Below are 24578 nucleotides of genomic sequence, written 5' to 3'. Positions count from 1 at the left end.
AGATTTAATTTGATAGTTATTAGCATCAATGAGACTCACACAGTAAAGAAATAAAGAAGTGGAATCTTTTTCCACCAGCATCACAATCAGTAAGAATTATTTTAATGACAAACAAAGCTGAGACTGAAGGTATCTAAGCCTGCTTAGGAAGCCTAAGAAATTACAGGTTGAAACTCCATCCAGCAGTGGCTGTGCATTTTCTACTCTGATCATACATACCAGACCTTACGTGGCACCAATTTCATCCTCAACTGAAGCAAATGGCACCTCTTTGACTAAAACAAACCTTCAGAAAGGCATGACCTCTTGGTAACACACAGGACACTCACCAATTCCTCTGGCAGCCACTCCAGGAACAGAACTACTTATTGATCACTCTTGTGGCTAATTCCCACGTATGATTTTTCATGTTAAATTGTCTGTTAGCAGCTTCTAAACATCACTTACACCCAAAAGGAAGGGGGACACTGCTGTGAACCAAGCAAAGTATGAAACTGCAGCCTTCTGACTGCAAACTCCTGGGAAACCCTCGGACTCATGGCAAGGGGTGTCTTGAGTTAACTGCACTGGACCTCTAAGGAAGTCCAGCTCAGCAAAGCTGGCCCTATAAGCTCTGAAACAACTCCTTGGTGCTCAGATCTAGCCCACTGTCTGGGTAAGAGGATAGAGGGCCTTGCTCTCCTCTCACACCAAACTGTGACTTTGCAATACATGGAGTGGAGATGTGCAGTGATTTCAATACACAGGCTCAGCAGCCACATGTAAAGACAAATATGCAATTACTATAAATTTACCTAAAGATGCCTGAATGATTATGCCCTGGCATTGCTGAGGGAGCTGAGGTTCAGCTGTTTGCAGATGTTTGCCTTTGGTGCCTCCCAGAGCTCTGCCACTGACCCCTCGGTGCTCCTGCATGTGCAACACAGACAGATGCAAAGTTAAACACTGATGTTTTTAACAAACTCATCTTGCCATGGGATCACTTGATTTCACCACTTTCATCCAAATTGTTAATCTCAGGATAAACTGCCTTGTTCAAGCATGTCTTGTGACTGCATTTTCTCTCTCAATTTTCTTCTCATTACCAACTCTTGCATTAGGCTGCCTGAAATTAATGTCAAGATAATAAGCCTTCAGCTATTGAGAACCTTGCTCAGTGTCTTAAGTGCAGGGGGGCACTTAACTACAGGAACAAATTTATTCTTCTTCTAAAATTCTGTAATGTCCCAGGTACACCAATTTGTTCCAAACCAACTTTTAAACCTGTTGGTTACAGATGGCAATTACAAATGGGCATTCCTACTCTTTAAATTCCTTCTCCTGACTGATCTGTCAGGAAACATCACTCAGGCACTGGTGGCTCAAAGCTTTCCTTCATTTCTAAATGATACATAAACATATCACGTTTAGGAAATTTCCAGTAAATTCAGGGAAAAGCCTAATGATTTTTTTACTTCTAGATGTGAACAAAGCTCTTGAACCTTTTATGGCTACAATACTGACATCCTTGTGAAATTCAGCACTTGTTAAAACTGCAAAAATAAAGGATAGAAACGAAAAATAAGTCTTGCTGACTCTTTCTATGACATCTACAAGTCGGGTAATACTGTAAACAGCTACCCTTCATAAGCCTTCCATATCAAAGGGAAAGAGAATTTATATTCATCTGAATTTCTGGACTATCGTCAGAGACTTCTGCATGAGTGCTAATAATGTAGTATTACTTGCAGTTGCAGTGCTGAACGATCTACAGCGATAGATTTCAGAACTACTATCAACTGAGCAACCAGTGCAGTTTGCAGTACCTTGGCACGTTTTACTCCATCAAGGACATACTTTAACTTCTGAGAACTACACTCAGTGTGCAGGAAATGGAACTGCCTATATTATAGGATTTTAAAATTACCACAACAAAAACCCACTATGAACTAGTACACAGATATGATCAGTTAAAAATCTGTAATTCACCAGCTTCAGTGCAAATTCCATTTAGTTCTAGAGAGATTACCAAAAGTGGGGACAATGCTAACAGTCTAAATATACCCTTGTGTATCTCCCCAGTGCACATACATGGCTGAAAGAAATCTGTGTGAGTTACTGGCAAAACATCAGGTGAAACAGCCATCTGTATAGGAATCATGGGCAGAAAGTGGCTTTTATTTCCGTGGTCAGAGATTTCACCAGAAATTTTGATAGCAAAGGGCCAGCGTCAGCTGTTTGCTGAAGCACATATAAATGCAGCATCAGGCAGCAGTTTGAGCCCTCTGCACAGCCTAACGGCAGAAGAATTGCAGCCTTCATTTTGTCTAACCCTGCTTTTATTGTTTCTCATTGTTTCTTAGAGTTATTCTGCTGTCAATATTTGAAGAACAGAATCCTGTCTGGGTATTGATTTCCTAAAGACTTTGAATCACTGCCTTCATAATGCATATATTTTAAGGCAAGTGCATGCAAAAGGTGGAGGTGAAGTTGCTCATTGAATTAAATCAATACAAGATACCACATTGGCAATTATCATCTAGTATTCATTTTACATCATGTAAAATACCCAGCAGACAGAAGAAAAACAAATTTCCATTCCACTTTGGCAATGTTAATTTAAATCTCTTGCATACTCTGGACCTTGGGCTTGCTTAAGTTCAGCTGTTGTCACTCAAGCATTTAGCACACACTTGACTTTACTCTGAAGCAGGTGATGACGGGATGGCACAGTGCCACCTCGTGTGACACTCCCTTGGCTCCAGCTGAAGGGAAGACACAGACAGCAGTGCAGCTGATGTCTGGAGATGCTTCTCCAAGAGCAGCTCAGGGGCTGCACTGCAGAGATTCCATGACTAAAAAAGCCCCAAATGACACTTGCAGGGAAGCACAGGATCCACACTAAAGTCCAACTCAATTCAGCTTATGTTTGTGTTCTGCAAGCTTAATGGCAGCACTATAGTTACACTGCAGTCAGCTGAAAGCAAACAAAAAACTACATCTGGTTTAATTTTCAGGGAACCATTAGGGTTATATGAATAAAAATCATCTAGAAGCAGCATTTTAGAAGCACAACGTGATCTCCATAAGGAGTTTTACCAGCAGGTGCATTTCTTTCATGTCTCTAAGGGAGCAAGGGGACCTGAGCCACGCAGCAGGCTTGCCAGAACACCATGAGGACGAGAGCTGGATGCAACAAGCAGCAGTGCACCCTAATCCAGCCCAGACTTCCTGAGGCTGGAGAGCAAACCAGCAGCCTCTGCCTGTCAGAGAGCTGTCTGCTGTGCTCAGAGCTGGACAGGAGGTGATGGGAATCACCTACAGCTGCTGAGCAGCCCCCTGCACTGAGGCTCCTGGCAGAACTGAGCATGGGGCCTCAGCCTGTGCTCCTGCCTGGCAAGGGCTGAGCAGATGTGCTTCACTGAGAGCTCAAGAAGATGTTTTCCCCCAGGAAGCTGATTGCCTCCCTCGTATGACAGGAAAGCAGCAGCGGCTGAGCCTATCTGTCTGTGATACTGGGTCAGGGCGCTGGCGGGCTGGGGATGGGGAGTGCCCCCACAGCTGTGCCAGGACAGGGGATCCCCCGAGCATTCTGTGCACCCTAAAGGAACCCTGGCCCACTCCACAGCCTTCTTCCCCACCTTGCAGCAACAGTTTCCACGGCGCATGAGGAAGCTGACTTGTTAAACACTTTTTACATGGAACCCCAGGAGGGCCACCACACAGGCTGAACTCAGAATCTGCTCCTACCAGGGAGCTGTTTCATATATACTGTTTCTTTTCCTACTTCTACCAGAAAGTGCTATTTAACTCTTAGTGTTTATTTGTCCCACTGAAATGGTAAGTTACCTGAAAGTGTGAAAAGTCAGCTGTAAAGAAATCAACCAAAACCAGCAGAAGCCAGAGGAAACACGACTTCACAGAAAGGTCTATGTGGTAATATAGCATGTTCTTCCAGAGGAAGATGCCATGAAGAAATATGATAATTTTCAAGGATTTTATTGGCATACTCTTAACTCATTAAAAAAAAAAAATCTATTCCATGATCGTTGAGAATAACATCAGACTGTATAGGTCAAAAATTGACTGACATCACTCTGGACAGGCATTATTGAGACACACAAAGAAACTGTTGTGCCTTTAAGCTTATGGTACATTGCAACGCAGTAAATGAAAAGCCACTATTATGAGGGGATGTTTATGTCAGTATCAGAAACAAATCTTCTTTTTACTAGGATAATACTGTCTTAAATTGTTAACTGTTGATCAGATAAACAACATGTGATAAAGATCCTATAATCTCTTTTCATACAATTGGTTTTAACCCTTTAGCAGCTTTACATATTAAAATATTGCACATTAATGACCCTTGTGAAAGCTTGAAAGAGCTGTAAATTACATCCTAACACACTTCTTGTGTAAGCAGTAATGAGAGAATTCAGGATTAGACTTTAATAAGGTGGAGATAGGATGATAAAATTTTCACAGGAGGTAATGTCTCAGTCACTGCTAGAACATCCTGCCCCTTTCCACTCTTTTGACCTCTGTGTGAGAAGAAACAAGTTTGATGTCCCTGGCAAGGGTGCAGATTGAAGAGGTATTTCATGCAGTGCACGACATGGAGAACCTCTCTTGCCATGTGGTACCAGGCAAAGGTGACCCATTGCTGCATGACTACATAAAGGGCCAGGAAGCTTTATCTTTCTTTCCTTGGAGAAGGAGCAACCTAGATGTTACAGCAGTTATTACAGCTGATTTGAGATTCCTAGATTGCCACTTTGCATATTTTGCTTTGAAATGTCAAATTCTCATCTCAAACTGGGACTGGGAAAAACTGACACATTACAGGAAATCCTATTCTGACAAAGGTAAAATTGCTGTCTGAATTATCAATACTAATAAAGGCAGATTTGTGGACACATCATGTAGATCAGAAAGTCAAAGTTTTCTTTAATAATGCACATGATAAAATACAGTGGAGACCAGCATCCAGTATATTTTTTTTTCAGAATTACCACTGCGTAAAAGTTCTCCTCATAGGGGTTGAGGAACAGAAGCTGCTGTCCTGTTTCTTACTTCTCTGCTACAGAACTGTGAGATCATAAACCATGAGAGAGAGAAAAATAACAGGCTGCAAGTGCTTATTCCATGGTGCCAAGCAGTTCAGGGTGTGTTTCCTGAACTTTCTTAAAATTAATACTGATGTCTGTGCTAATTTACACTGAAAGGAGGACCAGGTCCATTTGCCTGTGTTAGTGCAGAGAGGGCTGAAGAAGCTGGAAGAAGAGAACAAATAGAAAATCTGTCTGCCAAGGAGGAGTACATGTATGTACATGTATGTACATGTATGTACATGTATGCCTGCATTGTAAGGTACAATCCAACAATATTCTGAACACCTCTGTGCTGATGATAGAGGCAAATATGATCCTGTTCCTTGATTTTCAGATAGCTACCAAATTCTTTCTATCCAATTTTGTTTCTGATAAGCAAGCAAAATATCATTCTTTAATACAGAGTGTAATTTTTTGGAAAAAACTCCCTTTAGGCTTTCATGTATGGCAATGAAAATAGGTATTCACAGACTTTTAATACACTGCAAATATGCAGAGTGTAAATTTTTCCTTCCCCCTGCCCTCTGCTTTAGGTCATCAGTGAGTGACCTAAATACTAGTGCATGATTCATACATAGATGTGAAAAATTTGTATTGCAGCAACACTCAGAATAAACTGAAATGTAAAAAGAATGCACTTTTTGTAGGTACATCTATTCCTTCTAAAATGAAATAGTTCTTAAAAAGGGGGATTTTATAGCATCTTCCCAGGTGATATGCTGTCTCGTTTGATAAGTTTCTACACTAGATATAAGCAAAAAAACAATGAACAAGTGGTTTTATTAAAGTACTTATCACAGATTTTTACACAATGCACCGCAATACTCCACTAAATTATTTAGACTACACCTGCCTAGACAAGAGCAACTTTAAAGTCCAGCTAGTATTGCTGGTTGGTCATATGTGTGGTTTTCCAGCCCCAGTCCCTGCTGCCCCGTGAGCCCCCTTGCCCTGCCTGAGAAGGGCTGGCTGGCAGTGCTGGAAGGTAAGCACGGAACGAACTGCTTCCCATACTGTGATTCCAATGCTCCCCACGGGATGAACTGCTTCCTATACTGTGATTCCAACGCTCCCCACGGGATGAACTGCTTCCTATACTGTGATTCCAACGCTCCCCACGGGATGAACTGCTTCCCATACTGTGATTCCAATGCTCCCCACAGGAAGAACTGCTTCCCATACTGTGACTCCAACACTCCCCATGGGATGAACTCCTTCCCACCTTGTGACTCCAATGCTCCCCACGATACAGGGGCAAAACCCCAGGCATGTCCAAAAGTGACAAACACACCTCCGAGTGTCATCCGGCAGACACCAACCAGACTCCTGCAGACAGACAAGCACTGTGGCACCTGGGCAGGCCACAGTGGCTACCTGCACCTGGCATTAGGATTGTACCAACTGCGAGCCATTGTTGAGTCCGTTTTTCCATGTGCATGAAGCCATGGCCTCTAGAACTGCCAGCCCGGGGAAAGCTGCCAGGTACCCTACAGATCGCTGTGCCAGAAGCTCACAGGTACCCCATGCCAGGTGCCCTGCAGATCGCTGTGCCAGGAGCTCCCCATGCCAGGTACCCTACAGATCGCTGTGCCAGAAGCTCACAGGCACCCCATGCCAGGTGCCCTGCAGATCGCTGTGCCAGGAGCTCACAGGTACCCCATGCCAGGTGCCCTGCAGATCGCTGTGCCAGAAGCTCACAGGTACCCCATGCCAGGTGCACTGCAGATCGCTGTGCCAGGAGCTCCCCATGCCAGGTACCCTACAGATCGCTGTGCCAGGAGCTCACAGGCACCCCACGCCGGTGACAGCCGCTCACCCGCAGGAGCCTCCCGGCTCCGTGCCCTCCCTGCCCGCAGGGCAGAGCCCGCAGCCGCCGCCCGGCGCTGGGTGCCCGTGCCGGCGGGCCCTGCCTGCCCGCAGGTGAGGCCCGGCAGGTGCGAGGGCCGGGCACGGCGCTGCCCCACCGCGCTGCCCCACCGCGCTGCCCCACCGCCGTGCCCCACCGCGCTGCCAGCCCGGGCACAGATGCCGCGCAGCGAGCGCGCCCTGCGCGGGGCCGGCTCACAGACCGCGGCATTCATTAGCTTAATGACGCCCAGCCCTATCAGAAAGCACGAGATAATTGTATTTAATTTGTGTACGTTTTAATTACGGACCAGGCAGCGCCAAGTCTGATGAACGTATCATCTTTTCCGTTCTGCTTTGTCACCGCGCTGGCGTTAATTTGCATCGGAGGCTGCCGGAGCCGCTCGGCGCTGCCGCCGAGAGCCCCGCTCGCACCGTGTCATCCTCCTCAGGATGACGCCGTGCGGGACCTCTGCCCGCTGATAGCAGTGCCATCCCTCCCTGCAGCCGCAAATTAAAAGCAGGTTTGTGACCACGTGCTCCGAGACCCTCTGGGGCCCCAGAGGAGGCAGCGAGAACAATCCATCCACTCATCTCTCCCCTTATCTGTGATGGAAGTAGAAACAATTGCATCATTTAATTTACTGTTGCAACGGGGATACGGCTCATTGGTCCCTCGTTGTTTTGAAGACGGATTTAATTAACCTGCTATGAATCTTGCCAATACGTGTGGCACTGTCAGTATGGAATGAAAGATGTCAAAAAATCAGCTGCGGGGTAATGAGAATCTCAAGCTTGCTCTGCTGAGAGGACTCATGGCTACAGAGCTTGGCCCCAACAGAAAGCTGCGGAGCAGATTGAGTTAATACGCTGCTGTCTGGCCTCTGGGAATCCAAGCTCGGGTTTGCCTTAGACTACTAAGAAGAGAGGTAATTGAATAATTCCTAGTAGCCACATGTACCTTTAATGCAGAGGCCATTTGCAATCACTGGAAAATAAATAATTGCAATTAACTAGACTGTTAAGTAAATATATCCAGTCCCTCAGGGAAGTAATCTGCATGCTTTTATAAGTCTGGCTACAATATAAAACTCATCACAATGTCTGTGAGAGTAATTTATAATGAACATTTAGCAGGTGCCTCAGATGTGTTGCTGCGATTTACCTACATTAATAAAGCCTTCCTTATAGAGCTGAAGTTGTATGCATTTTAATTTAACAAATCTTTATTACCCTTTCCTTTTACAAAGGATGCTGTTTCCAGCATTTCCTAGAAATGTTTGCGCTTGTAAAAAACATTAAAATCTTCATGAGATTAAGGTATTTACAGCAAACTGTTTGAGATTATAAAACCAATCCAGGAATTTACATGCTTTCCTAACTGGAGTGAAAACATGATCTAAAACTTGTAAACCACTGAGTTATTTCGTGATGTGCTGGTTTATCTCAGAAATAAAGCAATGTGGTTTTTCTCTTACAAAAATGGCTTAGTATCACTTCACTGCAGTAGGAAGGGGAGGGACTCTGTTACAGTTTTAAACTACCAGCCCTATGGAGCAGGACCTCCTGGAGCTCAGCACTTGGCCTGAATTAAATGAATTAAATGGTTGCACCTGATATCCCAAATGGATATGTGGGCACCTGCACGTTATCACTGCCCAGGAATTAACCTTCTGGTTTTGTTTGGAATAGGGAGGCACAATGAGTATACCCACAACTACACTTGCTTTATATGCCATGTCAGTATTTTTAATGCAATGGAACTTTACTGCTTTCTCAAAGCAAAATTGATCAGAATTTAAAAAAAAATTATTGCTGTGTTTGTAACAACAAGACTGTGCAATTCTTTCATGCCCTTTTCCTGATGCATTCAAGCATCTTCTGCAAATATTACTCAGATTAAAAAATATATATACATACACACAAATATTTGCACTTGACAGGACAGCCAGGTAGTTGGTGGTGTATCCTGAATGCATGAGGAGAGCAAGAGCCTCATCCTGACAGGTGACCTGTTTCTGTCCAGGGAAGCACATCTGCACCAAGGAGGAGATAATTAACTCTCTACATACATCCATCACCTGACTACCTCCCTTGAATCAGCTTTTCAAATCAGTGATAATTGTCTAATTAACTATTAATCTTTTTCATGACAATTACTAATGGTTCATTTGTTGGCTGGAGTTTGCAAAGATCCTTGTTCCTATCCAGTACATGAGATGAAACAAGTTCAACTTAAAATACTTCTTCAGAATTGAGTAAGATCTAAATAAATTATTCAGATGTGAAAAGATGTTAATCAGCTTTTAATTTGAACAAGAGCTGTTTGTTCAGAAAAGAGCGAGTGATGTCTCAGAGGAAGAGGTCCCCATTTTGCAGGCACACACTGTGGCAGCACCAGAAGTGCTCCTCCACCTTCTGCTGGCACGAGCACGCCGGATAAAGGGATACCATGCCCCCACTGGCTTGTTCAGAATGAAATACCACGTTGTGCCAAGACAGTGTGATCAAATGGAAATTATGTGATTCACGGCAGCATCAGCAACACAGTGGGAGCTAAAAAGTCATGCCAGAATGAAGTCGCTCCTATTTTATCAGATAATATAAAAATCACATGGTCAGAGGTGGCAGAGAGGCACAGTGCAAGTGAATGATGGAGCCAGACATGTAAATTGTTATGAACAGTTATTACCTTTTAAAAAACATTTAATCAGCCATTCCAGTCCTGGCTTGTTAAAGGGCTGCTTGGCAGAAGTCTAGAAAGGAAATACTCTGGTTGGCTGTAACCCATGGAGCACACAGGGTGGGTGGACAAGGTTAATTCTGATTTTTAAGACGAGGAGAACTTTTTTTTTTTTTTTTTTTTTTTTTTTTCTCTGCAGGTAGAACTTCAAAGCTTTTTGTAGGCCAAAATGTCTGGAATCCTGAAACACCACTTCTGCTGCTACCTTTATAAATTTTCATATATGATACACCTAATCCCTCTCCAGTTTACCAAGCTACCACCAAGCCTAACAAGGCTCTAGTAATGAAAATAATGTTTTTTTCCTGGATACAAGGCAATGCTATGGTTTACCTTGAACAAATGGATTTTGTGATTAATGTGACTTTCTCCTAAAGCCTGACAAACTGAACCCATTACTGAATTGCCATTCTTGGGACTGAGGAGCACACAATTTAATTTTTTTTTTTCTTGGAAGTACAAGGTACTTTTCTAAGAGACTCTTGAATCAGCAGTCTCAGAAAGAGGGTTTTACTCCCAAACAGTCAAAATAAGCCCAGTTTCTTAAGCCTGTTTATACTTTCCTAAAATGTATGTATTGCATGAGGAAGACTTATATTATGGAGTTTCAATGAATAACTTCTTTAAATATTAAAGTAAAGTAATTCTCAGAGATCAATACAGATTGTTACTATGGCCAGCTGACTGAAAAAATACTCTTCCTTGGCCTAGACCCACCTAAAACAGTTGAATGGTGACTAAAACAGAGCAAGAGTGGTAAACTGGCTCACTGAGACTGAAAGAGAAATACTGCTCTGGACAAGCACAGCCACAGCTGGGAGCTGAGATGCTTTGGGCTGGGGCAGGGTACAGGAGAGAAGCAGCTCCAAGTTCCAGCACAGTGCCTGGGCCAGCTGGAATGGGAAATCTCTCTTTATTTAGCATCTTCTCTAAGGAAGAAGAGGAAAGGGTGCCCTGCAGGTGGCAGCCCCAGGTGGCAGCCCATGCGTGGGAAGCCTGGGATGTGCTGGGACCTGGCCCCAGCGAGGCTGCTGAGGCAGGCCAGGCATGAGCAGCAAACACACCCGGAAAATTCACTGGCGCTACCTCAGCAACAGCACCTGGCCGTGCCCATGTGCCAGTAACAACCTCCCCCTGGATCACTCCAACAACAGGAAAGCAGATTTTCCTAGCAAGGAAATCAATCTGACTTAAATTAAGGCTCCCATAAGTGTTCAAGAAATTACATATTAACGATTTATAGTCTATGAATTAATATGCACAACATTTTTTGCATCTGATTTAGGACACTGCACATCAGGGTCTGGGCTCTACATTCTGAACAGCTCTCAGATTCTCCCTTTAAATGGCTTAATTAGGAAGTTATTTACAAATACACTTTATGTTTGATGTAAGCACAGTCTGCATTTACACAAGTGTTGCTTGTAGCATCTCAGTGTTCAAGCATTCAGCAGCTGTGGTCTCACGAGGGAATTCAAAAGGTCAGCAAGAAAAGCAGAGATAAATTTAGTATCATACACAAAGATGACAGGTCAGTGGATTAACCCTTACAATTCCCAGTATTAACTCCAGTGCTGAATACTCCAGAGTAGTTAATATCCATTTGCATGGGCACACGTTTAAATACCAGCAGGGACTGGGACAGCCTTTGCAGCGGGAGGCTCCCAGCTGAGCACAGGCTCACCTTGGGGCTGGCACTGAGCCTTTGGGACAGAAGCACCTCTGCCTGCACTGGTTCCTGTTCTGCCAGCTGTACACGGCTGTGGCCACAGCACGTTTGAGCCACACCCTTTACAAGCTAATTCAGGAGGTGATTTGGGATCTTAAACACCATCAGACCACCAAGTCCTGTCTCGTGCAATTCCCTCTATAGCTCTGTCTTTCCAAATTATACTTTAGGAACGGGTCTGTCACCTAGGAGCCAGCCCTGTACACTATTAACTCCCTCAGGACCGTCCCGGTACCTACAGACAATCCCAGGCACATCACACAACTGCTTCTTACGGCTTTGGGGTCTGCTGACATACAGATTTATAAACTACATCAAGTACAAAACACTACAAAGCAAACATACTGTGACTTCAGCTGTCCATGGATAAACTGGAAGTTTCTGAACCAACTTCAGTTATGTTTAATTAACATTGCAGAGTGGCTGGGTGAAGTTCTGATTATTGGGCTATGTTACTTCTCCAAAAGAACCAATAGAAAATCTGTATTATTCTTGTGCTTTGTACACTAACACAGGCTTACATCTTAGGTAGGAAGAATAAGAAAATTAATGTGATTCATCTTCCAATTACACCTTTTGTGCTCACACGCAGCAATATAAACTGCTAGGGGTAAAACACTCCCAAAACGAAGAGAACTGTGTCAGGCTCAGAAACCTCTGGGCTCACCCTGTTTGCTCTGCAGCTCACTCAGTTTCCATCATTTGGGATTACTGACACTGGTTTTTTTGATGGGGATGATTTTGAAGCTGACAGATATAAACATAGAAACCTTAATCTATTGGTACCAAAGCGAACACCCTCTGCAGCTTCAGTCCTGCAGACTGCTGGCAGTATGTGAGTCTGGAAAAGCTTGGAGCCCCCTCCATCAGTACTGAGTGCAGGAGGTAAGTCTCCTGCAGCGTGACTGACAGGGCTTCTCAGGCAGCAGCATCCTCAATGATACCCTCACACCACTGGTGAAGAGAAGAGCCATAAAAGCTCTTTGAAGTGATCTCTGAACACAGATAACTGGCAGCCACAGGGCAGCAGAACAGGTTTTAACCCTTAACATATGCAGCACAAAGCTGCATATTCTGAATTAGTGACTTGACTTTCACTTCAACTATGCTTTAAGCTTCTTGGCTAACTGATTGCACTACAGAAAGGATTCCAAGAAGAAGTTACTAGTTCCATATGAAATGCTGTAACATCAAACTGCAGTTTTTCAATGGATGGACTACTCATCACATAAGGAAGGAGAATAGCACTGCACCTGAATGGGGGAATGCCAGCCTTTGGAACACAGGATATTTCTCACAGTTACACTTACAAAATAAAAACTTTTGGCTCAAAAGATACACGCCTACCCTCAAGGACACCAAAAAGACATTGCAGTACCTCAGAAAATTAAAGTGCAAAAACCATAAGATTAAACTGGTTTTCAATCTGGGTATTATTTCTGACACCAGCTTACCTGGAGCTTTAGCATTCAGGTCAAGGTTATCTCAACTCATAATCAAAAAGGTTTAGTACATTGTTCTGGCTTTATACAAATCTCCTAGTCACCCTTGCACATCAAAATGCTACAGGCACAAAGGTCTGTACTGATGACTGCCTGTACGTTTAAAGTGTAGATTTCTATCGTGGACATTTAGGAAACACCTCTTGGTTTTCCTCAGAGTAGGAAGGTAATGCAGCACTTCCTCTGTTTGGAGGAAACTATTCTGATTCACTGTGAGCTATAAGGAGATGGCAAAAGTCACAACCACACAATGTTAGTTACTTGTTGGACGTTCCTGTTAGAAGTAGTCTTGCTTAAGTCTGATGTCAATAATAACATTACTTTGTAAAGTCACTTTTAGGTTTTCTACAGGAAAAAAAAACCAAACCTGGTAGGGTCTACAACAGAAGAAGAGAAGTCCTACCTCTACTACTGCTTTGGCATCCAGTCTGAAGTTGAAATCTCCAAAGACAAAATATGAAACTTTCTCAAATCGCTGATCAATAATTCTGGAAAAAAATGAAAACAGAACAAACATGTAATTTGGCTTTACAAACATGCAAGAATATACAAAGATGCACATGTTATCCTTAAGCACAGTCTCAGAAATAATTATTGGAACCATCAAAACTAACAGTTTACGCTGGACCAATATATTAACCATATTTTTCAGTTGATTTTCTTTGCTTAGGCAATTTTATCTTCAGCCCCTGTACAACAGTGCATCTGATTTCCCATGCCTGGCTGACAGAGCAAGCTGCGGAAAGCATACTTGCAGCAGTTCATACAAATCTTGCAGAAGTGGCATTTGGGGACCATGGAAATCTTGAGGGCATCATGGAGGTCCTTCACACCTTGGAAAGTTTAAGGCTATAGCTTTGGGCTGGGCAGGTAAGAATTTGGAATGCTGAATTAGCAGTGAGTTCAGAGTATGTTTGAGTTTACTGATACGTAAGCAATGCTACCCGTGTTTTGGGGTACTTTGTGAACCACACAAGAAGTGACAGGGTTGGGCTAGACATCAATCATCCCACCTGACAGACGGAGCATCCCTGAGGTTCCCAGACCCGCTACAGCTCTCTGTGCTGTTCACAGCAGATTTTTGCTCAGGCTGTAGCTAACACCCAACAAGTACTTGCTCCAGCTGTGAAGATTGACTTTTCTCAAGCCTCTGCTCAGTCCCACCCAGGGAGATATGGCATTCCTTACCCATCTTTCAAGTCTTGTCTTATTAAAAACTGTCATATTATTAGCTAATCTATTATTAGCAATAGTTGTAAGGTACTCTCAATAATACACAATTTTACAGCTTCTAGAGATCTTGGCATTTAGAAATCCACCAAGTCACGTTTATTTACAAACCAGGAATCAATACAATTCATCTCCTATCTGTGGCTGAGGAAGGCATGAAGCACCCAAAACACAACTGCCACAGCCACAAAGAATTTACACAGACAAAATGCACGGAACCCCCCTGGGTGTGCAAGGTGTGAGAACTAAGGAATGAATGCAGGCAAACCCCTGTGAACATTCTGGGAATACATCAACATAGGAGCATTATGTCAGAAACCTCAGGTGAGCCTGGGCAGGGCCCACATGGACAGGTAAAGCACTACCCAGCAATGCTGCCCCATTAGGAGGTGATTGTTTCAGATGGCTTTACAAGTTCTAATGCATTACACCCATTTATTCTCAAAGCTATAAGGAAAGATGTAACATTGGATCTGTAATGAGATACAGCTTCTCCTCTGAAAACATCCCACAGTTTTTGTCAACAGTAATCTATTACATAAGGAATATTATTCTGTGGAAAAAAATACGTGCATTGGGCCTAAGACACTGATCATTTGAAGAAAATCTCTTGCAAAGACTTATCTGTTTCTGCTATGAAAATCTCCAATCCTCCATTTAGCTGACAGATTATTGCAGGCACTGTTAATAAATACTGCCCACTGTCAGCTCCCAGCGAGCCCTGAGAAAAACCTGTCACTCCTGACCGCACAAAACATTAGTTTGATTAGTGCCCTCATGGAAAATTGAAGGAAAATGAGAACTTAAAAGTTAAACCATTTACATTGCCACAGTTTGCTAAAAGTTAAACCATTCACATTGCCACAGTTTGCTAACACTATCATTGCAAAATTAGATCCACAACTTACACATCGGAACAAGACTTCACTTTGCCAGCGGTCCTGATTCAAGGAGCAGCTTTGGCTCTGCTCATTGCCATTTACTGCTGACAGGGGAATGACAGATATTGCAGGAATGACATCAAGGTCCACTGAAGAAGGCCTCTTGAAACAAATTCGGGTATGAGAACCATGCCTGTGATTTAATTATGCAAAGACAGATTTTCCAAATAAACAGACTATTCAAAAAATAGTCTGTGAAAATATCTCCAAACTGATGACCAAACCAGCTGATTAGTCTGCTTCTGATCAATTAATGAAAACTCAGCCATTTCATAGTCCTGCACATTACCTGATTTAAATGTGATTGGCATCCAAATCAATGCCAGCTCTACAATTGATAATTTTGTCCAATTTCTCCCCTTGTAGCTTGTCTTGTTGGACATTCTAGAAAGAGTGTCTCATGATAGATTAAAATAAGAGACCAAATGCTACTTCTCCAGAATGAGGCTCCACGTGGCTTCAGACACATCTCTTTTCACAGGTAGTGAAATTAGTTCAGGTGTGCAAGAAAATTCACAACAGTGGCACAGCAAAGGATGCACACATTTATGTACCTACTAAGTGATGTGGGGTACCTAACAATTAAAATTCTTTTAAGTGACTCAACTTAAAACATGGATGTAACCTAATGCCCTTACTTACTATTAATAAGTGGAACTTACTGTTAGTTCAAGGGTTCCCAAATCTTAGACCTCTTTGAGCAGTTTGGAACCCTGATAGCTTTGTGCTGAAATGCCTCCTGGTACCTAAAACTGCCCTGAATCAATGGCACAAGAGCCAGTTTTCCTGACTGTGCTTTCAGAGTCAGACCCCAAGAGTGCAAAGGAGATGGCAATAAAGAAGAGTGCAGCAATGTCCCCTCCCCTGGGAACGTGCAGAAAAGCTGTCTGTCACTGAGGGCACTGGGACAGAAATGGGGCACTGCAAACACGGCCAGTCTGGCCAGGGACACAGGGAAGGTGGTAGGACTGGGGTGAGAGCTAAACAAAAGTCCTCTGTTCCTTGTGTTTCCATATTCTAAGCCATAAAAATGTACAGATCAACATGTGTACAGGCAACTGAGAATTCAAAAGGCAATTTTTAACAAAAAAGACTTGACTGCTTGCAGAAAAACTAGTAAGGCTTCCAAATCTATGTCATTCTTCTTTGTTTTTAGTTTCTAAAAAATATCCTTCCTTTAACTATGAATCAAATAGTCCTTTAAAACTGCCACCACTGAATCACTCAATGAAGTGATAAATCTGAACCATATAAAAAAGAAAGCAGCCAGCCCATGTCACCAGTATAAATCCTATGGTTTTGGAGGAAGGACCCAGTGCCATTTCCTTTAACAACTTTTACCAGCTCATCCCAAAGGTTTCAGCACATCTGAAGGCTCTATTCCTGTTCAACTTTAGATAGCTTATGACAAAGCAGGTGACTCAGTTATTCATGACTGTACAGAAGGCACAGGTATTTCCCTTGCAGAGTTCTACATGCCAGCACACACAAGTCCTCAATGCCTTGGCTGGCCCTGCTGCTTCTTATGACCTGTGCAAGGCCATCAGGAGGGGACAGGGGTTCAGAGTGGATCCAAAAGTCACATGCAAATGAAACAGAAAACTTTTCCAACAGATGACAGCCAGCCCTTCCTTTCCAGAAGGAGAAGTCTTTATTTTGAAAAGGGTGGAAGAACACATTCACCCTCCTCATCCTCTGCTCTTGCTCCAGAAGGAATCATTTATAGGGAAAGACTTTTTTAACATTTTAAAACATACCAAAGAAAGATCTTTCCTTCTGCACATTTTTGAAATCAATATAATAAAATGGCAAATCAATCAATATAACAAACTGGAAAATCAGCTGCACTGGGAAAAAAGCGTGCTCCCAGCTGGGCTTACTGCTGTCCCTAGTAAACTTTAATGCACACAACTATAAACACCACAGATGATTTCTCCTCTAGCAGTTCCTAAACCACAGAACTTGTAATTGCACAGCGAGTCCTTGATAACAGATTCTTCACACCCAGAACATATTGCTTGAATTATTTTGCCAGTTTCAAACACCTTATACACTTTTAATTGATGGCACTACACTGAAAGTTTTCGGCACTGAATGGGTTAGTGTCTGTCTTCACATCTTTTTGTATTTTGAGAAGCGGCAGACAACTTGAATGAAAGAGCTGAAGAACTTTTTAGCCATCACAGGGGAGTAAGAAAAGGAAACATTCAAGCAATTGTTACTTTCAAGTGGAGTTTACAGTCCAAGTTATCCCCATGCTGAAATGTTTTGATGAGTTAAATCCACCATATGTACTTTTTTTTAAGGAGTAAACTTGACTGTCACTGCAATTAACACTAAATTACAATTTCTTTGCTGGAAAATAAATACATATAATTCTTATTTTGGTGTAATAACTGCAATTTGGCTCACTCTGGGTATTAGCAAGAGCTTTACAGGCCCAGAAAGAAGCTCCTGTGTTGCACTGGAGACATCCACGCTCTGCTGTGTCAGTCATGCTTCGAGCAAACCTCGCTCCCTCAGCAGAGCCTTTGGCCTGGCAGACCCTGACACACTGTCCTGTGACAAAACCATCTGTTATTCTGGGGGCATCAGGTGAATTATGGGGAACCTCTGACCTCCCCAAGCTGTGCTGCTGAACAGCTTCAGCCTGGGCTGACCAGCCTGGCTGGGATGGGAGCGGGGCTCGAGGGAGAGGTCACTCAAATGCCACGGCAGGAGGCTGTGCCCAGGGGCTGCTCTGGGAGCCTGGGTGCCCCAGACTCCTCTGCCATAAGGACAGACCTCTCAGCTTGGCTGGCAGTGCCAGCTGTGCTGACTGTGAGGGCAAAGATTTCTCAAAGCCACTTAGGAAATGTCAGATCCCTACTAAGACTTCAACAAGGAAGAGAGAGGGGTTCCTCTTCTCAATACTACTGGAAATCTGGGCCTATTTATTAATTTCAGTTGCTACACACAACACGGTTCAGTGCAGTCCTAAAGTGAACAATTCTGTGTTATTAGAATCCCTGAAATCCTTTTGCAATATATTTTACATTGTAGTAGCTAAAAATAAAGTTACTTGATGAAATACCTCTCTTTTATAAATGCTGTATGGGGCACTTTATACATACTTCAAAGCACTGAAATTCAGCCAGAAAATTATAGAATCAGCTTCCCCTTGCTTTAATACTTTCCCCCCTCCTATACTGTCCCCCCTTCACAGAATGGAGGAGACAAGGAAGCAGTTAAATATCAGCAATTTGGTCATGGAATAGAGCAGCTGAACATGATTCAGTGTGACAAGAGGCACTGTGATTTGGCTAAACCATTTCTCAGGGCACTTTGTAAGGAGGATCAGGAGCATTATTCCTTTAATAGCCATGTCGAATGCAATAGCCAGCTGGGTTTTGTCCCAGACCAAGGTATCAGCATCAGGTCAGAAGGTAACATTCTGTTTACACGATTATTTCCTAAAGCACTTATCTTCTCCTCGGTGTGAAAGTTGACTTTTCTGTTTGTAAGGAGGCCTAAAGAATTGAGGGAATGGGAAAAATTAGCTACACTGAGCTGGAGCTGAATGGCATTAGGTGGGAGGTCTGAGAAAGGCTGCAGCAACGCTCAGCAGGACACCTTATTAGCCGCGTCATCGCAGTTCATTCAGGCAAGCCATACCAGTGTCACCAGCATTCCCACACAAAGACAAAGTTCTTCACACAGTCTATAAACATGCCTCCCTGGCCAATTCATCCTAACTTGACACTGCTGAAAAGAGGGGCTTGAGGGTTTTGGGTTTTTTTAAACACAACAATAACATAACAAAACAAAACAAAAACCGTGCAGCTCTGCCAAGCAGGCTGAATGGGGGAGAAGGAGGGACACTGTCACATTTCTTGGGAAGGAACAATCCAAAGGTCAAGCCATATTTTATTCAGTGAGCAATTTTTTCTAATAACTAAATGTATTTAAGATAAATACCAGCTAATATGAGCCGTTCCATACCTCTCGAACAATTTCTAGGGTAAGACTATCTCTCCACAACCATTTATTTCCGCGCATTAGCCGCAGATGGGAGCGACAGACAGAAAAGCTTTTACGAAGGACAGAGAACCAAAGAATGGTTTGGGTTGGAAGGGACTTTAACATATGAGTGCCTATATAAAATGTCCTCTCCTAAGTGAAGGAGTATGAGGATCACAACTAACACACCGAGACAAGAGGATCAGCTCACTCCTGGCATGACATCCTTTCCCAGGACAAACTGCTCACTCTGTTACTGCTGACCTGTGCAGAGCTTGCAGCCACAGGTTCTGTGTGGAGCTGGTGCAGCAGAAGCAGTGCTGGGCTGTGTCCCACAGGGGCTCTGAAAATCCTCCCTCCCACTGGGTGAAATGCTCAGGGCACCCACGGGGCACTTGCTGTGCACAGCCCAGGCCCAGACCCTCACCCCTATCCAAGGCAGGAGCAACTGCGCCAAAGGCAGCATCAACTCGCCTCCCTTGTCCACGCAGGATCTCCCCCCAACAGGGAGCGTTCAGAAAAGTGGCTTGGCCACCCTGCTGGCAGAAGCCAAGAGCTGGTTGGGAGGTGGCAGGTTACACACACCTTCTCCAGGGATCTGTAGTGCCAGAAGCAGTGACAGCTCCTGCAGTGACTTCTGGTGGAAAGTTACGGAACGGCAGCACAGTCTCCTGCTACGGCCACATCAAGCAGCTGAAGATCAAGAGGATGGAAATACTACGTTTTGGCTTACACCGACCCAGACCATTCAGATTTCTACTGTTCCTCTCTGCACTGCTTTTTCTTTTTTAAAGTTTTAGTCAGAGATCAGCTCAAACAACACCTGCACCTTGAGAACTGGTCCCCTCCAGCAGAGGTTTCAGAGACAGCTTTGAAAGAGAACCCAGTCTTCTCCTGTGTATCACCTCCCTTCTGCAGCTCCAAATAGTGCTCATCTTGCACACTTTTACAATTTCAAATACACATTTGGTGACATATTCCAGAAAAATCCCCATCAGTTCCGAGTACAAGTTACCTGCTGACTGATAGTTTAAGCGTGCCCCAAAAACCATAACAGAAGTGCCTTCATTGGCATGCCCAAGGTGGTGTAGTGCTGTCATTAAAAAGATAAAGTTTATAATATTTTTGTGCCTTGTTCTTTTTGATATAATGGCTAAAACCTATTAATAACACCAAAATATCTCAAAAGGTCAAGCACCATACAGCAAGATGAAGGGAATTGTCAAGAAGCTTAGGCAATCATCTTAGCACTCAAGACACTTGCCAGGGCTGTTTAACTAATATGTGATGTTCACTTTTAATTTCAATATAGTGCCATTTGGGTGAAAATGTTGTATTTTTTAATTAATTACAATGTCAGCAGCTATTAAGATTAAAAGAAAGACCACATCAATAATAAATACTTAATCCAAAGAAAGGATTACAAGAAGAGCAATAAAAATCAATTTTTAGAGCTGGAAAATTGTGACTTTTTCCTCACTTGACTGGTATTTTCATTATATTGACAAACCCATGATCTTACCTGACACTGACATTCGCCTAATGAAATAGCAGCCCTGGATAATGATGTAAGGACTTGTCAATTCCACTGCAGGACAACACAGCACTACAACATCAGTGTTATACAAAGAAATTTTCATGCACTTCAGCTGATACAAGAGAAACTACAAGAAGAAACCAGAGAAATGCTATGTCTTTTTGGATCTTTGCTTTATCATGAAGTATTAACATCCTTCCACATAGTTTCTGAGCTCTTCAGTGCTGGTGACACTTGGTGCTCAGCAGACAGCAGGTAACTGTCCTATCTTTCTGCATGAAGCCCAAAACATCCCAATTCTTGCTGCAGGGCTCAAATGTGGGGAGCAAAGCCAAAATTCTGCAGTCACTTAGTGTCAAAAGCACAAACAGTGGGACAGAAATAACCAGGATATGCGGCCACAAGATACTGATCCATTGTTAAGCTGACAAAAATACTTTTGGTGACATATTTAGAGTCATATTTTTATTCTCAGACTAAAGACACTGTCTGTCCTAAACAGCTCATTGATAGGAACAGCAGTGCGATGGTTAAGGAATTTTGCCAGATTTGGGTCTCACCAGACCTACAAGGAGCATCTTTTCCAGCTCCATCTCTGTGATGGCTGTATGGGCAGAAGAGGGTGACAGGGCACAGGCCATGTCACCCACAGCAAGCTGCCAGGGATGGGGACCTGCAGGCTCCACCATCGGGACTGAGTAACAGCTGGGCTCAGGGCAACTGTGAATTTCAAATAAACCCAAATGTTTCTAGAAAAGTACAATGCAAATGGCTCAGACCCAGAGAGAATTCACTAACAAAGGACTAAACAATGCTCGATGCTGAGAACAGCTCCGGAGCAACCAATTTTACATTATCCCTTTGAAAATCACACTACAGTGGAGCACCAAGAGCCAAGAGAGTGAACAAAAAACGTGTGAGGACAGAAACGTTTGAAGTGCTAAAGAGAAGGGAACAACCTTCTTTCCAAAGAGCACGGTGATTAAGGAAGCCAAGAGCTGTCAGCATTAGGTTTGAACAATGAAAATCCTAGTGGATATAAAAGCAGTAGGACCCATTTCCTTGTTGGAGTGAGAAACCTGCTCATCTCGGCTGCATCTTAAACCCAGCACTGATGAAATGAAGATAAAGAAGCTCCAAAAAAGGTGAGTCAGCCACACCAACTGACCTATCCACCCCTGGCCCAGGCAGCCTCATCCTCTCCAGCTCCTGCACAGGCAGACCAGTGGCTGGGAGCGCCGTCCCTCCCATCTGAGCATATTCCTGTTAGGGATGATCCGAACCTTTCCAGGACATGGAATGCAGGACGCAGAGCCCACAACCTCCTCCCACCGTGCTCCCACCTTATGGGAGTCAAAATCTTCAAGGTGGCTACTTGGCCTGGTGCCCACAGGCTCCAGTGGGAGCAGGATGGGGCTCTTTCAACCATTCTCCATTTTATCAGCTCACAGCCAGCATTGTAAATAAAATCACAACAGCAATTTATTTTCATTTCTCTGCAAATGAATAAGAATTGGATCAACAGCCCATATAGATTCTCCTTAATTGAATCACAGCAATTTGAGAAGATAAGGCTATAGGATAGGAGATTTGAAAAGGCACAGACCACAATGGATGCTGATGTCAGTGTCACCTTTAGCTGGACACTAATGACTTATCTTCATCTAGCTTCAGGCTCTTTAAGGAGCAAATTACAGTAAAGAGAGAAATATAACTCAATGAGAATCTGCAGAGTGTGTCACATTCTCATATAAAGCCACTTTCTGAGCAAAATCAAGCAGGAAACAAGTTCCTTGCAGTAATTTCTTTTTTAAGACGCATTCTCTTTTCTTGCACCACATGTTTAATTACACATGCTCTCCCAGGAGAGGGACGGCTGCAGCAAACCCAACCTTGCCTGTGCTTACAGGACTTACATTCTACCAGAAAGACTCAGCAGCCACCAGGGCAGCTCCAGGAGATCCTGTTAATGGAAAACAGGCAAAAAGGAGTAAAGGCCTTGGGAAGATGAGGTGGAGGCTCTGAGTGCCACAAGACTGCCATGATACACATCCACACTGCCAGGCAGGGACTGTGAGGGCAAACAACTGACTAAAACCGCTCAGGAACCCTCAGAGCTTTAACTGCAGCATTTCTTCTGAAAGAGCCACAATTCTATTCACATTGGCCAGGTACAGCAAAAACTGGCTCCATTTTTTTCTTTAAAAGACACCCTTCCCTGTGGTACCACCAGCAAGTATCTAAAGTTCCGAATTTCAGATCTTTGCTTCCAAACCTGGTACTGTTCACACAGGCTTATCACAAGAGAAACACCAGATATTTGCCATTTGAATAATGAATACAGAAAATTTATTATAACCTGTTCAGTTTAAAATGCCAAAAAGAAAATAAAAAAACTCCAAATGCAGAAAACAACAGAATAAGGGCAAAATTGCTGATTAGGATGGTCAAAAATTATCATTCACATAATACAGAACTGCAATTATTGTGTCCTTCAAATTATCCTAGTGTATGCTTTCCATTAGAATGCATACCACTACAAAACTATTTTCCTGCTAAAAATACAACCTAAGTAAAATTCACAATGTGTCTGTGCAGAGAAGGACACATGAGTTGAATTTTTGACAGCTGCATCAAAGATGCCAAAGCTCAAGCCAGAAGAGAAACAAGGAACAAGGAAAAGTGACTTTGGCTGTATTTGACAGGCTGAAAGTAACAAGACAATTTTGCTGGATTTACTCTTTAAAGAGCATATTATCCAAACACGCTAATTTTGAGAGCACTTAACCTTCCTTGAAGGGGGAGAATGACTGAATATTAATGAGCTGAGCTTCGGGTGTTTAGTGAAAAGCTGTCGATTTGAATGTGATCCAGGGGTTTAAACCTTTGTTAGAAGACATTTGGCTGGAAGTTTTATTTGCCCTGAGAGTGCTTTCTATCTGAATACACAGAAATTTCACTATGCATTTGAAGGCTCATGTTAAAATCACTGTGGCAAAAAACAAATAAAGTAAAAACAAAACCAAACCAAAACAAAAAAAATCCCAAGCCCTCCTAAAGCGAGCTGCTTTGAGGATCTTCCCAAATGACCCAGATCTTTAGAGCAAAGTTTTCCTTTGCCTAGAAACTAAGTGGCTTTTCTTTTGCTCATTCAGCTGCTAGTTCTGGGAAAAGCCCAAAGAGAAACATTTAGATTGGAGGGGTCTTTGAGAAGAGGTGACAGTTGACTGATGAGCATCCATAAAATGACAAAGAATAGTTGTGTGGAGCCGGTGCATCACATCGCCTCTCCCTGGGAAACTAATTGCTCTGAATTGTTAATAGTAACATTATTTTTCTGGCAATCATTTCTTTTCAATACTCAAAATCAGCATGAAACAGCTCCTTTGACCGGACATAAAAGTTAAATGTCCCAATGTTGATCAAATTAACTTCAGCTATGTGACAATGGACTATATTTGTGAGAAAATAATGAAGGGCACAAAGGGAAGCTTTATGCTAAGATTTCACAGTTGTAATGTAAAAATGTTTCTGTTGAACTAGGCCAGGGAACATTTCAATAGGAAAACAGAAGAGCACTGTCACTTCCATTAAAAAAAACCACACTCATTTTATGGATCTCAATGCTCGAGATAATTTCAGGAAGTTTAGATGGCTGGCACACCAAGAGCCAGGGATCAGGCTAACACCTCACGTCCTGTCCTTCCCAAACTCTCCTTCCCACTCTTGAAGGGCCCCATCCTGCAGCTTTTTCCTCATTCCCCAGCCAGAGTATTGCATTCATACACCTTTCCCCTTCAAGTGGCTACAGGACATGACTAATATGCCAATATGGTTAATTAATACAAAATATGCACAAGCATTAGTTACAACATATGCATGAAAAATTAAACCAAAATGTAAACTATTTTCCTCCCTTACTCTCACAAATAGCTTATACCCTCCAACTTCAGAAAATA

The 24578-nt window shown here is 43.1% G+C and overlaps 1 protein-coding gene across 4 annotated transcripts in view; it reads right to left on the bottom strand.

Moving 5' to 3' along the window:
* Positions 1-24578, bottom strand: part of INPP5A (inositol polyphosphate-5-phosphatase A) — a 177810-nt gene that overhangs the window by 44824 nt on the left and 108408 nt on the right. For all 4 annotated transcript variants that reach the window (XM_072931385.1, XM_072931386.1, XM_072931387.1 and 1 more), the window contains exon 9: positions 13316-13400. In XM_072931385.1, the coding sequence (XP_072787486.1) occupies positions 13316-13400 (85 nt within the window). The remainder of the gene's footprint in view (positions 1-13315; positions 13401-24578) is intronic.

Source organism: Taeniopygia guttata, chromosome 6, assembly GCF_048771995.1.
Source record: "Taeniopygia guttata chromosome 6, bTaeGut7.mat, whole genome shotgun sequence".
Classification (NCBI taxonomy): Eukaryota; Metazoa; Chordata; class Aves; order Passeriformes; family Estrildidae; genus Taeniopygia; species Taeniopygia guttata.
The sequence above is the reverse complement of the archived record's forward strand: the minus strand, read 5'-3'. Positions and strand labels throughout refer to the sequence as shown.